Source organism: Apodemus sylvaticus, chromosome 16, assembly GCF_947179515.1.
Source record: "Apodemus sylvaticus chromosome 16, mApoSyl1.1, whole genome shotgun sequence".
NCBI lineage: Eukaryota > Metazoa > Chordata > Mammalia > Rodentia > Muridae > Apodemus > Apodemus sylvaticus.
Window position 1 is genome coordinate 60,112,784 of NC_067487.1, and position 18,471 is coordinate 60,131,254.

General features: G+C 38.6%; 1 protein-coding gene across 5 annotated transcripts in view; it reads left to right on the top strand.

Moving 5' to 3' along the window:
* Rad17 (RAD17 checkpoint clamp loader component) overlaps positions 1 to 18,471 on the top strand; it is a 33,152-nt gene that overhangs the window by 10,405 nt on the left and 4,276 nt on the right. For 4 of the 5 annotated variants that reach the window (XM_052159699.1, XM_052159698.1, XM_052159701.1 and 1 more), the window contains exons 5-15: positions 2,809 to 2,965; positions 5,340 to 5,476; positions 5,835 to 5,887; positions 6,015 to 6,140; positions 6,382 to 6,451; positions 8,458 to 8,569; positions 11,393 to 11,575; positions 12,519 to 12,604; positions 12,706 to 12,852; positions 15,168 to 15,317; positions 17,479 to 17,599. In XM_052159699.1, coding sequence (XP_052015659.1) covers positions 2,809 to 2,965; positions 5,340 to 5,476; positions 5,835 to 5,887; positions 6,015 to 6,140; positions 6,382 to 6,451; positions 8,458 to 8,569; positions 11,393 to 11,575; positions 12,519 to 12,604; positions 12,706 to 12,852; positions 15,168 to 15,317; positions 17,479 to 17,599 — 1,342 coding nt within the window. The remainder of the gene's footprint in view (positions 1 to 2,808; positions 2,966 to 5,339; positions 5,477 to 5,834; positions 5,888 to 6,014; positions 6,141 to 6,381; positions 6,452 to 8,457; positions 8,570 to 11,392; positions 11,576 to 12,518; positions 12,605 to 12,705; positions 12,853 to 15,167; positions 15,318 to 17,478; positions 17,600 to 18,471) is intronic. The other variant, XM_052159702.1, reaches the window with a different exon arrangement.

An 18,471-nucleotide genomic window follows, 5' to 3' on the forward strand; every position in this document is an offset into this window, starting at 1 on the left:
TAGAGTCCATTTTCACACCTTCCCTGAATCACTAGTTAGGGTTGTAAAATGGTTGCTTTCAATTTTTTCTTTTTATTTCTACAATTATTAGCAGATGGCAGTTCTATAAAAGTCTGCTATCACTAGTTAGGGCTATTTAGTTATTTTAAAATATAGTTCCAATTGGAAAATCAGGATAAATTTTAAAAATTTTTTAAAGATTTATTTATTTCATGTATGTGGGTACACTGTCACTGTCTGCAGACATACCAGAAGAGGGCATCAGGTCCCATTACAGATGGTTGTGAACCACCATGTGGTTGCTAGGAAACTGAACTCAGGACCTCTGGAAGAACAGTCAGGGCTCTTAGCCACTGAGCCATGTCTCCAGTCCTGCACTGACCTGTCTTTAACAGGCCACATATTGTTTACATTAGGTAGGGCTTCCTTATAATTTTCAACTTCAGAGTGAAAAGGTTGATGTTAGTTGTTTTGAAAGGAACAGATTCTCCTTATTTTTGCTTCTGTTACTGTACAAGAGCTTGATTCTAGAGATACTCCCCCCCTCCCTCCATTTTAAAGTTTGAGGCATGGTCTTACCTTGTAGCCTGTGCTGGCCTGGAACTATGTAGTTCAGACTGGCCTTGAACTCACAGCCGTTCTTCCACCTCAACCTTCTAGTTGTTGGGATTATAGGTGAGAGCAACCACTCCTGGCTCTGATGTACCTCTTATATCAAAGGCTTTTAAGGTTGGGTTTTGGTCATTCTCCTCACCACAGCTAATAGTTTAGATTGCTCAGAGTCTACTTTCTCTTCCAACTTAGGACTCTCTTGTTACTAGAGTGCATTTCCCCCTCTTTTTTGGTTTTTTGAGACAGGGTTTCTGTAGATGTGGCTGGCCTTGAACTCAGAAATTAGCCTACCTCTGCCTTCCAAGAGTTTGGATTAGGGTTAAGATTAGGTTAGCTCAATTGAAGGTGTGTGTCGCCTCAGCTGGCTAGAGTGCATTGTTTTCTTTCTTTCTTTTTTTTTAAATATATTTTTGTTTATTTTTACTTCATGTGCATTGGTGTTTTGCCTGCAAGTATGACTGTGTGAGGTTGTCAGATCCTGGAGTTACAGACAGATGTGCGTTTCCATGTGGGTGGTGGGACTTGAACCCAGGTTCTCTGGAAAAGCAGCCAGTGCTTTTGACCACTGAGCCATCTCTCCAGCCCTAGGGTGCACCCTTAATTACTCCTATTATAGCTTAAACTTACGTAAGTATTACTGTTATTATTCTATTAGGTGGGTAAAATTGGGCATGTGTATACATTTATAAGTATGAGAAGTATTTTATTCACTTTTATAACAGAGTTGGGTATTGAACTCAAGGCCTTGTGCATGTGTTTGGTAAACGTTTCAGTGACACTAATAATTGCAAGACATTCTTTTAAAAAAGGGGAAGAAAATCACTTGGTGATTTCTAGATTTATTATGATTAAACTTAGGTTACCTTAAAATTTTGACAAAGGCCTGGAGAGAGATTTCTTAGTGTTTAATTGCATTTGTTAATCTTTCAGAAGACTCAAGTTTGGTTGCCAGCACTCAAATCAAGCACTTCAAAACTGCCTGTAACTCCAGTTCCAGAGGATCCAGTGCCTTCTGCTGGCCTCTGTGGGCATGTAGACATGTGACACTTGACATCTTGTTATAATTATCCCCAAAATTCTGATTTTAATTCTTTGTGGGTTTTTTTTTTGTGAGTGGTTGGGGCTTCAGACAGGTTTTTTTCTGTGTAGCTCCGGCTGGCTTGTAACTAACTCACTCTGTAGACCAGATTGGCCTTGGACTCAGAAGTCTTGCCTCTGCCTCCTGAGTGTTGGCATTAAAGGTGGGTGCCACCACCAATTGACTAGATTTTAATTTTTCATGCTGTCTTTACTTCAAGTTATGGTAAAGCAGCCAGGCATGGTGGCACAAGTCTTTAATCCCAGGTCTCTGTTTGAGGCCAGCCAGGACTATAGTGAGACCATGTTTCAATAAGACTGGAGGGGGAAATGGTAAAGTGTGTTACTATTAGATGAGGAAGTTGTCAGTGTTCAGCTTTGAGATTCTGGTGACACATTAACTTACTGATTCTCTTACTAGAAACAAAAGTTTTGGAATGTGGTTCTGCTTATTGTTTTAGAAAATAGACCCCAACTATATTTCATGAGAAAATTATGTATGTCCCACACATGAGCTTCCTTTTTATTCTAGCTAATCTGTTTGAAAGTGTGATCATTTCTCACTATTCACGCCAGCTGTGCTTGGTGACAGTGCTCAGTCAGACAGCACCGCCGGCTGCCCTGTGAAGAACACAGGAGTGCCAGCCTCCTGTCGGACGTTTCCTTAGCCCATCATTTTGTTGTGGGATGTTGGATGGGGAGGGAGTAGGACCAGGGTGTTGTACGGTTGACCAGGCGCCCTGCCAGCGTGAATGCCAGCCCTCCAACCTGGGCTCATACTTACGGGGCAGACAGTTGTCTGAGGGAGCCGTGGCTCTAGCCCTGCAGTTGAGTTTAGGAAATAGCTTCTAAGAATTTTGTTTCAAATTTTATACCTTTTGTTTAGCTAAAGCTTAATTGTTTTAATTTAGTTATTAAGTTGTCTTTGAGAAATATACAATATAGGACTGGAGGAATTTTCAGAAGAAAACAATTTCCTCGATTCTTACAAAGTTTGGTTTTAAAATTTACATAAGATATTTAATAGACCTTTGTAGAAATAGTAAGTACTAAGAGATCTTTGAAAATTGTGTAGCATTCTAGTAATTGTTTTTAATTAATGTTTGTATTTGGTTTTAGGGTGGGTCTATTTTATTAATAACAGGTCCTCCGGGATGTGGAAAGACAACTACTATAAAAATACTGTCAAAGGAGCTTGGGATTCAGGTACAGGAATGGGTTAACCCCATCTTACCAGACTTCCAAAAGGATGATTACAAGGAGTTACTTAATCTAGGTAAGGTTTGCTTCAAAGATGCTGGAGGATACAAAGACAGCTTTACTAAGGACACTTCCAGGCTTACATGTGGAAGTCAGCTCTCTCCTTTCACTGTAGGTTCTGGGATAAAAGTCAGTACCTTTACCCCCTGAGCTGTCTCATCCGCTCAGTGTTTGTTGTTTTGAGACTTACGTATCTAGTGTTGTCCCAAACTCCTGATCCTTCTGTTTCAACCATCCAAGTACCAGGATTATAGGCCTATGGCACCACACTAGATTCACAGCATCTCAGGGTTTCATTATTTATGGGAGTTTTACACTGTAAGTCTTAAGTTTCACTGTAAAGCAACCCTTACTGCTGGGTAGTGGTGGCGCATGCCTTTAATCTCAGCACTTGGGAAGCGGGAGTCAGGCGGATTTCTGAGTTCAAGGCCTGCCTGCTCTACCGAGTGAGTTCTAGGACAGTCGGGACTATACAGAGAAACCCTGACTCAAAAAACAAAAAACAAAAACAAAACAAAAAAGTCAGGCCTTACCTCTCAATAAAATAGCTTATACCATTAAGTACTTTAGAATAAAGTCCTTCAGAATATGGTGGCATGACTTTATCCCAGCACCTAGGAGACAAATCTCTGAGTTCCAGGCCACATTACTCTAGGTAGTTCAGGGCAGCTATTGCTACATAGTAAGACCCTGTCTCAAGTATTAACACCCACCCACCCTCCCCACCCCCCCAAATAAGAAAACCAAGAACAAAACAGAAACACAAGGCAAAGAGTCTTTGGAATTTGGAGAGAGCTTTAAACACTAAAAATAGTAGTAACAAGTTCAAACTTACACTATAGCTTTACACACAGGCTTATATATTTTAACACTGTCATCTTAGCTTTCATTCTTTACTGGTGCTAGGGGTGTCTAAACTGGGAGTGGCCAAAGCTCCTAAGATGCTTGCAATAGAAAGGATCTTTGCAAAAGGGCAATTTTTATTTTAATGTTAACTACTCCTCAAATTCTCTGGGTTCAATCAGGGTTACTGACACATATCTTTAATCACTGAGGCAGAGGCAGGAGACCTTAGTGAGGTCAAGGCCAGCTTGGTTTATATAGTCTGTTACAGGCCAAGTAGGTCTACATCGTGAGATCCTATCTCTAAAAACAAAGCAAAAAGCCCAAACAATTTTAATTCCAGTAATGAAGCTAGGTGTGGTTGGGCACACCTTTAATCACTGGAAGCCGAGACCTGAGGATCTTTTCCTGTTTGAGGCCAGTTTGATCAACATAGTAAATTCCAGGACATCCAGGGCTATGTCATTCCTAAAGCAACACAAAAATTCAGTCTCGATTATCCTAATCTGAAGTTAGTACTCCACCTTTGTTCCCTCCTCCCATCTTCCTTGATGTTCCTTGAGCCTTAGAGGGGGTGATGAGAATGGTCTGTTTATAGCTGCACGTTCAAGAATCCCTTTAATCCCTTTAACCAGTTACGAGACTCTGTAGTTCCACTGCATACTGAGGGCTTCTCCAACAAGCTTGTAACTGTACTAACCTGTGGGTGTGAACATAATTATTTAGAATATAATTTGATAGACATATCATAGCCCTTTAGCAAAACTATAGCCGTGGCTTCTCCTAGCAATGGGCTTTTGGCTAGGTTTATATTCCTTTGTATTATTGTAATAAATAAGTAAAACTTTGAATTATTTGTGTTCTTTTCTGTGCAGCAGACCACAAATCCAACTATGAAGCAATTAGTGCCCCTATAACAGACTCACCACTCTTACACTAGTGAATACTTTTTGCCTACGTGGTATATAGCACATAGAGTCTATAACTGAATAAGACTTGATGATAGTCCTCCCACAGCACCCTGCATAGTAACTTCTGGAATTATTATGCAAGCTAGCCAGCAGGAAGGAAACATATATCTTGGTTTCTGTTTGATGTCTCTATGTTCTGTGACCAAAGCAATTAATAGCTTTTTTTTTTTTTTTTAAGAATGGGTTTTAATTTTATCTCTATTTTTAGATCCTCTCAAAGAGCAGCAACAAGTGCTCTTAACTGCTGAGCCATCACTCCAGCCCAACAGCTACTTTTTATTTTTTCCCTGGAACTTACTCCATAGATCAGGCTGGCCTCAGACTCACCTGCCTCTGCCTCCTAAGTCAATTAACTTCATGTTACTTACTTTCATTGGCATAGAAAAATTACTATTACCCATTATGATACTAGTCTTTGAAATGATATTTTATTTTACATTAAAACCACTTCAATTAATTTTAAGATAGTTTTCAGTATTGTAAGTTGTATCATATGTGTGAATTTGTTGTGTATGTATAATATGTATAATAATGTATATGATTTGAAAATAAAGTGATAAATTTATTTCCTTTCAGAATCTAACTTCTCTGTAGTTCCATACCAATCTCAGATAGCAGTCTTCAATGACTTTCTGTTAAGAGCTACCAAGTATAGCAAACTACAGATGCTTGGAGATGATCTGACCACTGATAAGAAGATCATTTTGGTGGAAGTAAGGACAACTTCTAAAATCTTGCTTGGAGCTATTGTGTAAACAATTGTGAGATACATTAATAGTAGTCTTTTGATAGCCAAGACCTGAAGGCTTTTTCAGTAAATATAAATAGAATGGCATAGATAAAGTAAGTAGAGTATATGTTAACATAGCTTTCAACTGCACTGCCATCTATATAGAAAAGCAAAAGAAATCTGTGGAAAGTTAACTTCCTCAATGACTAAAAATTGCCTTTAATTTCTCTGAAAATTCAAATCAAGATACATTGGATAAATAGTATTTTTCCTTGACAAATAAAAGTTTAAATATGCCATAAAATATCACTGTGCTAATATTTGCTCTGTATGTTTCACAGGATTTACCTAACCAGTTTTATCGAGACTCTAATGCTTTACATGAAATTCTAAGGTAGGTGTTAGTGAAGTCCAGTGTTCTCAAGCTCTACATTAGCGGTGGGGTTGTAATTGTGGTAGAACATTTGCCTAGCAATGACGTGCCAAATTGCATGCATATTAACATTATTGTGTTATTTTAGGAAGTATGTGCATATTGGCCGGTGTCCTCTTGTATTTATAGTCTCTGACAGTGTCAGTGGAGACAGTAATCAGCGGTTACTCTTTCCCAAAAACATTCAAGAAGAGTGTTCTGTTTCAAACATTAGGTAAGAAATTCTTTGTTTATTTTGATTGTTTTCGGAGACAGGGTTTCTCTGTGTAGCCCTGACTATCCTGGAATTTACACTACAAACCAGGTTGGCCTTGAACTCACAAGAGATCCTCCTGCCTCTGCCTCCAGGGTGCTAGAATTAAAGGCATGCACTACCACTCTCTAGCTAAGAAATTTGCTTTTAATGTTCACAGACTATTTTTAAATTAATCATTGAGCATCTTTTGTTCTTATAGTTTCAACCCTGTGGCACCAACAATTATGATGAAATTTCTTAATCGAATTGTGACTATAGAAGCTAGTAAGGTGAGTCTAATTTAAGACTTAATTTGTAGCTATGGAAAGGACAATTTATATAGCATGTAACTTGGGGAAATAGTTAATGTATTACAGTTCAGAGGATACTCTAATGCTATAGAAATATACATCTTAGCGTGTTCTCTCTCTCTCTCTCTCTCTCTGTGTGTGTGTGTGTGTGTGTAATTTGAAGCAATCAATCTATAACTGCATGGTGTGTAATCTTTGCCTCGTTTGTGAAAGGCTCTGATTTCAGTCCCCAGCCCTGCCAAAAAGCTAAAAGTTATATACAAAAGCCATGACATTAATGTAATTTTTCCTTATCAGGGAAAATATTTGTTAAAGGATATCAATGATGCTATTTAAAGTGTTATTCCACTTTTGTCTATTTTGTTTTCGTGTATATTTGTGTATGAAGAGCATGCGTATACCACAGGACACATGGAGGTCAGAGGTCAGCTTGCAGGAGTTAACTCTCTTCTCCCACCACGTGGGTCCTAGGGGTGGGACTGAGGTGGTAGGGCTTGGCAGCAAGTCTCTTTACATATGGATCCATCTTACCAGCCCCTCAATACCTCAATAAATTACATTTTAAAAGATGAAATAGATTTAAAGCTACATAGAAACATTATTTCAGATGGTATTAGGTAAGAAATTAAACTTACAGAAAATAAATACATAATTTTACCTAAAAACATTAACTCTGAATATTTGCGCACACTTAGAGATATTGAGTATATTTATAGATACATGCAAACAGAATGTCTGGAAAGATACTATATGTTACTTGTATGACAAAGTTTGGTTTGGGAAGATAACCCAAACTTCCCAAGGAATTTCTGAAGGCTGAAGAGATGTCTCGGTGTTTAAGAGCACTGGCTGCTTTTTTGGAAGACCTGGATTCAGTTCCTAACACTTACATGGAAGCTCACAAATGTTTGTACGTCCAGTTTCAGAGGATCCAGTGCCTTCTTCTGATGACTGCTAAGAGCACTAGGTACACACACACACACACACACACACATATACACATATACACACACACACACACACACACACACACATACTTACATATAAAATTAAAAATATAACCCCTTAGCCGGGCAGTGGTGGCACACACCTGTAATCCCAGCACTCTGGGAGACAGAGGCAGGTGGATTTCTGAGTTCAAGGCCAGCCTGGTCTACAGAGTGAGTTCCAGGACAACCAGGGCTACACAGAGAAACCCTGTCTCCAAAAAAACCTATATGTGTGTGTGTGTGTGTGTGTGTGTGTGTGTGTGTGTGTATATATCCCCTTGAAAAAATAATTTTTGAAACACCTTTGGTTAATAAAGATAAAGTAAATATGTAAATGGAAGGATTATAGTGTAGTTCTATTTTTCTGTGATAATTAGTTTTTATAAGATAGACTATGAAGAGTCAACCTGAATATATTTTGTCTGTGAACCTAGGACTTTATGAAGACATAGAAGCAGATAATTTGTCTTACAATACAAATAGTATGTTAAGTTGATGGAAAATATATAATATATGCAAACCTATATATATCCTTACAATGTAAGCATTGGTCCTAAAAAATGTATGAAATGGCCTTTCTTGTATATGTGCATTTATATATAGTAAGAAAGAAAATAGAAACTTAAAAATTCAGCTAGTCTAATTACAAAGGTAAATGGTATTTAATACTTTTAGAATTAATACCTTATGCTAAGTTGTTGACACACCATTCATAGACAGACAAGTGTTTAACATTGAGGGTTTTTGTTGTTGTTATTTGTTTTTGATAAAGGATCTCCCTAGGTAACCCTGGGTTAGAATTATTTTTCCCAACTTCCCATAAGCTGATGACTACAGCCATGTTCTACTATACCTGGGCTGTGGATGTTTTTAAGACATTCAGATTTGAAAAAAATCTAGTTTATATGTATTATGTTCTCAGAATAGGTTTTAGTTTGTGTGTTTGTATTTGTGTTTTAACAAAAAAGTTTTCTAAAATTTACTTTCATCCTTTAGAATGGAGAAAAAATTACTGTTCCTAATAAAACTTGTCTGGAGTTGCTCTGTCAAGGATGTTCTGGTGACATCAGAAGTGCAATAAACAGCCTGCAGTTTTCTTCTTCCAAAGGTAACTAACTAGAGAAGACACACTCAGAGAGAGCACTGACTAGTGACTTGCTCCCCAACAGTCATGAAATAAATCACATTAAACTTCCTCATGGAATGCCAAGGGTCCAAGCCCAGGGTCCTCCAGCGTGGATAGGCGTTGGCCACTGAGCAGCCCTCATGGGACATGACGGCACCTTCCTGATCTAGGCTTTACTGCTTGCTGTCAGCACTTTCAAAGACTTATTTATATGAGTACACTGTAGCCTTCAGACACATCAGAAGAGGGCTTCTGACCCCACTACAGGTGGTTGTGAGCCACCATGTGGTTGCTGGGAATTGAACTCAGGACCTCTTGAAGAACAGACGGTGCTCTTAACCTCTGAGCCATCTCTCCAGGCCCCAAATTTTTTTTTTTATAGAATATTCTAGGAGTAAAACAATTCATAATTTTAAAATTTTACATTTCACTGATTACCATTAAGATCTTCGGGTGGCACTTGCCTGTAGTTCTAGCCCTCAAGAGGCATAGGCAGCTGGATCTCTGAGTTCAAGGCCAGAGTGGTCTGCCTAGAAAGTTCCAAGACAGCCAGGGATATGTAGAGAGACCCTGTGCCAAAAATAAATAAGTAAGGTAAGTAAATAAAATCTGCTAGCCATCCAAGAAAACAAATCATCTTTGACGTGTGTGTGTGTGTGTGTGTGTGTGTGTGTGTGTGTCTGTCTGTCTGTCTGTCTGTCTGTGTGTATGGTATAGGTCAGGACAACTTTCTGGGTTGGTTTTCATCTTGTAATTTTTCTTTTTCTTTTTGCCTCAATCCCCAGCCTGGCCGACCTACAGAATAGGAAATTTAATTATGCATCTCTCTCTGTGGGTATGTGCACTTGAGTGCAAGTGCCTGTGGAGCCTAGATCCGAGAACTGGAGCTGAGTTGTCATAGCATCCCTTTCTTCCACACGCTGACTGGGACACGGACACGAACTCCTTCCCCTCCCTCTGTCCCTCCACTGCTCTCCACACCCTGATACATGCAGAGGCAGGCACAGACATATTTGTTTAAAAAGCACTTAGACAATGCATGATTCATCTACGTACAGGTTTAGTACTTTAGTTCTCTTAATTATTTGTAACGTGGCTAAGGAAAGTCTTAGTTGGCATATGTGAACAATTATATCTTTGTGTGCTTTCATCTTTGGCCTTCTACATGAGTTGTGTTAAGGATTAATATGATGATAGGTGTAGAATTTTTATTATGGTGCTTGGTTCATATTAGGACCTGTATAAATGACTTAATAGATTTTAAGGTATTGTACCTAATTATATTTACTTTTGAACTTTAATACTAATTTATATGTTTAATAAATTTATTTCCTCCATTAGATACAAAAAGGACCCATACACATGAAATAGTAAAGCAATACTGCATAGTGCTCACCGGGAAGCAGTTAACAAATTGTTTATTTTGAAGAACTGATCTTGAGAAAAAAATTATCTGTTGATCCCTCACTCCATCTTGGTGTTCTTAGTCACAATTGTATCAAGTCTATTCTGTGTGTGTGTGTGTGTGTGTGTGTGTATGTGTGTGTGTGTATATATGTATGTGTGTGTATATATATGTGTGTGTGTATGTATATATGTATGTCTTAACCATAAAATATGGTTAACACAACTAAAAGCAATCTGTATGCTGCTTATTTCTGTGCAGATATAAAAGTGCTTAGATTCAGTACAGGGATTAGATGTTGGAAATCTAAAGTGAGACAGTTTGGAGTCCTGGCTCATTAATACATTATTGTTCTGAACTCAGAAAGTTTAAATAAGAGAAGAGGAAAATAATGTTCACCAGGATTTATAGGAACAATTATAAAAGTCACTTATTTTTATTCTTATTATTTATTAATTTGTCTATGTATATATGTTGGTACATGCATGCTATGATGTGTGAATGGACATCAGTGGACAATTTGAGGGGTTAGTTCTCTTCCCATGAGGGTACCCGGAGTCAAACTCAGGGCATGAGGCTTGCTTATCTGGTACTTTTACCTGCTGAGCCATCTCACTGGCCCATCTCAGTTCTTTACCTGGAGTAATTGTCTTCTACCTGCATAGAATTTCGTTAGAATAAAAGTTGTTATTGTGTATCATCCATCAAAAACAGTACCTTGCACATAACTGTTAAAAACAAAACAATAACATTACAGTGTTGTTATGTCTGGAAATTTGTGATGCCATGAGAAACTCTTTGTATGGTGTTGGGGATTATTACACAGTTTATCCTACTTTTTAGTGTTATTTTTAAAATTTGTATTTTATGTATATGGGTGGTTTTGCCTGCACGCATGTCTGTGTACCACATGTACCACAGATGTCAGAAGAGGGCATCATATTTCCTGGATCTAGACTTACCTGTGTTGGCCAGCTGACCTGTCAGTGCCAGGAATCAAACCTGGATCCTCTGGAAGAGCAGCAATGATCTTAACTACTGAGCCATTTCTCCAGTTTCTAAAACAATATTAAACAATGACATTTTTTATTACTTTTTTGTTTGTTTTGTTTTTCTCTGTATATCCCTGGCTGTCTTGACACTCGTTCTGTAGACAGGCTGGCCTCAAACTCAGTGATCTGCCTGCCTCTACTTCCCAAGTGCTGGAATTAAAGGTGTGCACCACCACTGCCAGTCACATTTTATTACATTTTAATAGTTAGCAACAGAGAAGATTCTTTACTAAGGTTACATAAGTTACTGCTTGTTAGAAAAAGGTTTTGGTTGGAATACTTAGTAGAAGTAGTTGAAATATTCTTTTAGTTTTTAATATTTTGATTTTTTAATTAAATATTATTTAGGAGAGAACAAGTCGTGGTCAAAGAAGAAAAGAATGTCATTGAAATCGGATGCTGCAATATCAAAATCAAAGCAAAAAAAGAAAAATAATAGTACTTTGGAAAATCAAGAGATTCAAGCTATTGGTGGAAAAGATGTTTCTCTTTTTCTCTTCAGAGCTTTGGGGAAAATTCTGTATTGTAAAAGTAAGAAACTTCTACAATTTTATCTTTGATGTTTATAAGTCTTACTATAGAAACTTGAGAAATATGTGTGTCTTGAGATGCCTTATATTTTGTTTTAAGAAGGAACTAGGAGCCTCACCAGATACTGCATAGTCAGTGCTAAATTTTACCTATATGGAGCATTTCTAAGTGGATTAAATATAAAATTACTACTGTAGACCACATTCATCTCTTTAAATTATAGTTTCATGAAGATATCAGTTCATCTAGACCAGCAGTTCTCAGCCCGTGGCTTGTGACCCCTTTGGGGGTTGAACAAGGGCTCCACAGGGGTCGCATATCAGATATCCTGTACATCAGATATTTACATTATGATTTATAGCAGTAGCAGAGTTCCTGCATGAAGTAGCAATGAAATAATTTTATGGTTGGGGTCACCACAACATGAGGATGTGTATTAAAGGTTCATGGCTTTAGGAAGGCTGAGAACCACTGCTCTAGGCTTTGTGTGGTAATAGTCGATAGCCCAGAGCCATTGTAATACTCAGCTGGAGGCCTAGGCCGGGTGCCCAATAGCTTCAGGTTTCTTTTGCCCCTCTTCACTAAGTTCCCGGCCTTGTAAGCACAGATGTCCACTGTCATCTGCCTTCTGTGCTGCTTGTTCCTTCTGCCTTCCACCATCCTCCACACTCCCTTCCTGTCAGTAAATCCCAGGCTTCTGTTCTTAATTTAGTAAAATGCCAGGATGATTCTGTCAGAAAAGACTGGGATTTCAAAATGGAAATGCCATGTAAGGAAAGTGAAGTGGTCATTGAGGCAGGTGGATTTCTGAGTTTGAGACCAGCCTGGTCTACAGAGTGAGTTCCAGGACAGCCAGGGCTACACAGAGAAGCCCTGTCTTGAAAAAAACAAAACAACAACAACAACAAAAGAAAGATCAGTGATCCCAGATGCTCTCTTATAGGAGCGCCTTTAACAGAATCAGACTCGCCTCGTCTGCCTGCTCACTTGTCGGAGCATGACCGGGACACTCTGCTTGTTCAGCCTGAGGTAACTATGTCATGCTGTGATTGCTGCGTGTGTATTATATATGTGTGTAAATATCTCCTCACTGCATTTGCAGCACAATTTATGTATGCCTCTTTTTGTAGGAAATAGTTGAGATGTCACACATGCCAGGAGACTTTTTTAATTTATACCTTCACCAAAACTACATAGATTTCTTCACTGAAGTAGATGATCTTGTGCGAGCCAGTGAGTTTCTGAGTTTTGCAGATATCCTCGGTGGTGACTGGAATGTAAGACCATTTGACTTAAGTATTTTTATATGTTTGTATTTCTTCAGGGAAACGTTGGGCTTTACCCTATTTCACATAGTTTGTGACTCTTCTCATTTTCTGTCCTAAATCTAATTCAAGCCAGTGTTTATAATAAAATCTCAGGGTATCTGATTTTTTTTGGATGATATAGAACACTATTTTTTTCTGATGTTCTTTTCTAATTTTATTTGTTTGTTTGTTTGTTTGTTTGTTTAATGTGCATGACTGTGTATGTGTTTGTACACCTTAAGGTCAGAAGAGGACGTTGGATGTTAGGAATCAGACCTGGTTCTTCTACATGAGCAGCATGTACTCTCAACTGCTGAGCCATATTTTCTAATTTTAAAAGTAACATATACTCAAAAGACATTTTTAAAAGATTTATTTTTTTTATTATATATTTGTGTGTCTGCATGTGTGTATGTGTATACTGGAGTTATAGACACTTCTAAACTGTCTGACCTGGGTCGCTGGGAACCAAGTCCTCTGGAGGAAAAGCAGCAAGTGCCCTTAAGTACTGAGCCTTCTCTCCAGGCCTGTACTTAGAAAATTTGGCAGTCATTGAAAATTAAATCAATTCTTTTAGGTTTTTGAAATTACTATAAAATATGCATTGGCTAGCAGTGTGGCCCAGTGTTAAAGCACATGCTTAGGATACACTGCGCCCTGTGCCTGGTTTCCACAGACCTTACCGGTCATTGCTTTACATTTCTTCCTGGTTAGTATGGCTGCGGGTGGGTGTCAAGGGGCAGCTCTAAGCTCACTTGACAGGCACGTCCTCTGCAGAGCCGTCTCCCCTCCCCTCTGTGGCTATGTTGCTCAGGTTGGTCTTGAACTCTAGGACTCAGGTGATCCTTTTACCCCTCCATCCCCTAGTATCTCAAACAGCAGGGTGCCAATGCCTGGGCCAAAATTTCTTACCTATATTTCATAATATCTTAATACTCTTCTGACCAGTACAAGAGTTACTTAATTTTAATTTAAAATTCAGTTTCTCAGTCACATTACTGCTTTGGTAGCCTTATTTGCGTAGTGCCTACATAAAGCCCATCTATAAGACATTTCCATCATGGTAAGAAGTTCAGCTGGGCAGCACTAGTCTGGTATGTTAATAGTTTTCTGGTTATAAATATGTCATTAGCAGTCATAATCAAAGTTAAAATTAAAGTTAAATGGTGGTGCATACTTTAATCCTAGCACTTGGGAAGTAGAGGCAGGCGGATTTCTGAGTTTAGTACCAGCCTGATCTACAGAGCTAGTTCCAGGACAGCCAAAAAACAAAACAAAACAAAACACATACAAAACAAAATAATAATTAAAGTTAAGAAAAAACATTTGTAGTCATTCAGTTTTCCTTAACTTACTTGTTGTTGGATTTTTGTTTTTGTTTTCTTCTGAGACAGTTTCCCTGTATAGCCCTGGCTGTCCTGGAACTCACTCTGTAGACCAGGCTAGCTTTAACTCAGAGATCCGCCTGCCTCTGCCTCCTGAGTGCTGGGACTAAAGATGTGCGTCACGATCACCCGGCCCTTCATTTAATTTTTGACAACCCCTTTTTAATTACCAGAGGTTTTCACCTATAGATGGTGCAGTGTAGTGCCAGATTCATGGTCTGATCAGCTTGATAATAGGCATGTTTAAGCATAGCTGCTTTTTATTTTGAGAATTTCAAGCCTAATAGGTAAGTCGTAAAGCAGTAGATTGGAAACCTCCATACCTTTAACCTTAACGTTTTCTATTTTGCTATATTTGCCTAATCTCTTATATATTATAGAGTAGTTTTTGGTAGAAAATGGGAAAATAATTGCAAACATATGTGAATAAAGATAAACCATTCTACTAAAGCCGTAATAATACTATCACACTTAATAAAATTGCTGTTAATTTAGATAATACAGATTTCGGTACATGCTTGTAATTCCGGTGCTCAGGAAGGTGAGGCAGGAGGTATCAAGGTTAAGACTAGCCTGACCTACTTACTTAGAGGAGACCTTGTCTTAAAAAGCAACAAGGCCAAAATAAGTTTAGTAATTTATTATTATTTTCTAGTTGCCCTAAAAATGTTTCTCCCAACCCTACCAAAGACTTTACCAGCTCCACCAGAGACCCTCTTCAGAAGTTTATCCAGTGCATTTCATCCCTATGTTTCAGCTGAACTTTTAAAATAATTTTGTAGCAGCCTTTGATGATATTGAAAATAAGTTTGCAAACCCATATAAGCAGTTCTTATTTATGTGTCGGTGCTAACAGCAATAGTATTTCACAAATGTTTTGCACCTTGTCTCGTTTGCTAGACACGCTCTTTACTCAGGGACTATAGCACATCTGTAGCTACGAGAGGTGTGATGCACTCCAATAAATCCCGGGGATTCGCTCATTGCCAAGGAGGAGGATCAAGCTTTCGACCCTTACATAAACCCCAGTGGTTTCTAATACATAAAAAGGTAACATTGTAATGAATCATGATGATATTTGAGTTACTTTATTTTAATAATGTAGGTGATTGACTGGCATATGAGGTTGAGAATATGGAGGTGAAGGGGTAATAGGGGCTACAGCAATATGTAGTTGTGCTACTTGGTTAATGGTTGTGGCTGGGTGGTCTTTGTAAGTATTTTTATTATTACTGAAATTACCTGAGAGAATTAAATGGTTAATATAATGGGGATTGAGATAAACTATAACCATAATTGAGATGAGCTATAAATCTCAGCACTGTTGGCTGAGGTAAGAGGATCATGAGTTCAAGTCTACCTGGGCTAACTACATAGTGCGACTATACACTAACATCATCATATATTATGTCTCAAGGCTGGATTTTTGTTTGTTCTGTTTTTAATTAAGAGTCTTGTCCTGGGCCGGGCGGTGGTGGCGCACGCCTGTAATCCCAGCACTCTGGGAGGCAGAGGCAGGTGGATTTCTGAGTTTGAGGCCAGCCTGGTCTACAGAGTGAGTTCCAGAACAGCCAGGGCTATACAGAGAAACCCTGTCTGGAAAAAAACCAAACCCAAAAAACCAAAAAAAAAAAAAGAGTCTTGTCCTGCTTATTCCTAAACAACTTTTGATCTTCTTACCCTATGCTACCTGTACTTATTATTATCTTTTTAACAACTGGAAAGAAAAGTATGTAATTCATTACTAATAAGCTAGCTCCTAAACCCTATGATTGTTCTAGATGTGGTGGTTCATGCCTTCAATCCCACAGCTCAAATGGCAGAAGCTTGAATGGCTATGTGAGTTCAACGCCAGCCTGGGTTATATAGTGAATTCTGAGACAGCCAGGGCTACATAGGGAGACCCTGCCTCAAAACAAAAACAAAAACACAGAAATAACATAGTGTTCACTCTGGTATCTTATTTCTGTTATCTTAGCACTGTTCAGAGAAGCTGAGGCAAAATAGTTATGAGGCCAGCCTGAGGTACATGGGGGAGATCTTGTGTCAAAAACCTAAAATTAGATAAACTAAATAATTAGGATACAAATTTCAGTGAGAGGCGGTGAACTTGAGGTTTGTTGTACCACCCTGTGGCTGCACCAGTTAATCATAATGTCCCTACACATAACACGTGACTGGGGATAGAGACACAGCCTGAGAACTTAGTACTGAGTGTTGACCATTGCATAAAATCATAGGTGTTCTTATCAAACAAGTCAAGTTGCATAGGCAGACATTGAGCAAGGCATGCATACTTTGAAAACATCTGGTAGATGCAGATGTGTGAAGCCGCTGCCAGTGTAACATATTGTTAGGTAATGGTAGAGTGGTTAAGGATTTAAACAACTTTAAAAAAAATAATATTTATTTGTGAGTGTCTGTGTTGGGGAGAACAGAAGATAAATTGAGACGCTCCTCCTACCATGTGGCACCCAGGGACTGAATTCAGGTCACAGGCTTGGCCACGAACGCCTTTATGTCTTACCAGTCCTAGATAAGCATTGTGATTGTGTGTGTATACTCAAAGGGTGGAATCAAGAGGATCATAAGTTGGAGGCCAGCCTGGTTGCATTAAAAAAAAAGTATCTTTTTTTTTTTTTTTTTTTTTGGTTTTTTGGATTTGGTTTTTTCAAGACACGGTTTCTCTGTGTAGCCCTGACTGTCCTGGAGCTCACTCTGTAGACCAGGCTGGCCTCAAACTCAGAAATCCGCCTGCCTCCTAGAGTGTTGGGATTACAGGCGTGCGCCACCACCGCCCTGCTAAAAAGTATCTTTATGATACATAAATTAACAGACTTTATAGCTTAATCAACTATAAATTCATAACCATTTTTTTTGTTTTTGCTTGATTTGGGTGTTTGGTTTTTTAATTTTTTTTTATTTTATAAACTTTATTATTTAAAAAATTACTAATAAATAAAAATATTACATACCAAAATTAACCAGACCCAAAGTATTAACGAACTTATATACAGTTAGAATTGGCATTAGTTTCAAACAGAATTTCACTGTATAGATCTGGCTGGCCTAGAACTTGTTATGTAGACCAGACTGGTCTCAAACTTACAAAGATCTACATGTCTCTGCCTCCTGAGTGCTGGGATTAAAATGTACCACCATGCCATGCATACACATATAACAACCGTCTTTTGAATTTTATTTTCTACAGTATCGGGAAAACTGCCTGGCAGCAAAAGCACTCTTCTTGGACTTCTGTCTGCCAGCTCTGTGTCTCCAGACTCAGCTCTTGCCATATCTTGCCCTTCTGACCATTCCAATGCGAAGTAAAGGTAACAGGCTTCCTGTCCTGCAGAGCGCTCGGTACCAACTAGTTACCTGTTGTAATCTATAGAAGTTGACACTGGTTCTCCTTCCTTCTAGGGTTTTGTCTGTGAATTGTACTAAAAAGAATAGTTTTGAATCTCCTTTGTTTTAATTTTTGGTTTATATTGATAAAGACTCTAGAGTCTTGCTTCTTCAGTTATAACTCCTTACTTTCATTTATTTTGATCTCAGATTGTTCAAATTTGACTAGTTGATAACTGCTTTCAGTTGTATATTTCTCTTTATTATTTGTTATTGTGTGTATGTGCACATGGGTGCAGATGCAAGCAGAGGGCAGAGGGGTGCTGGAGCCTTCAGCTGGGATGGCAGATGACTGTGGGGTGGCTGATATGGTTGCTGATGTGGTTGCTGGGGGCCAGGTAGAGTCCAGTGTTGTGAGCATTCTTCACAGCTGAGCCGTCTGTTGCAACCCAGTGTCATTTCTAAGCTCTGTCATGAAAAGAAACCTAGAACAATTTGTTTGTGTGTATAACAAGTTCACAATAGAACATTCAGTATCTACCTAGCCCTACAGAGTTTATGCTAGCTTTTTTCCTTTCCATATCTGTACCCCCTTTTGTTGTGATTGTTATTGTTTTATGGGGGCTGGAGGTCATACTTGCTGTTTTTCTGTTAAAGTGATCAAATATATAATCAAATTTATGGCCTTCTAGCCAAGCATGGTGGTATACACCTTTAATCCCAGTACTAAGGGAACGGAGGCAGGTAGACCTCTGTGAGTTCTAAGCCACCCTGGTCTACAATGTAAGGTCTAGGACAAGCTAGGGCTGTTATACAGAGACACTCTGTCTTGAAAAAGCAAAATTTAGGGCCTTCT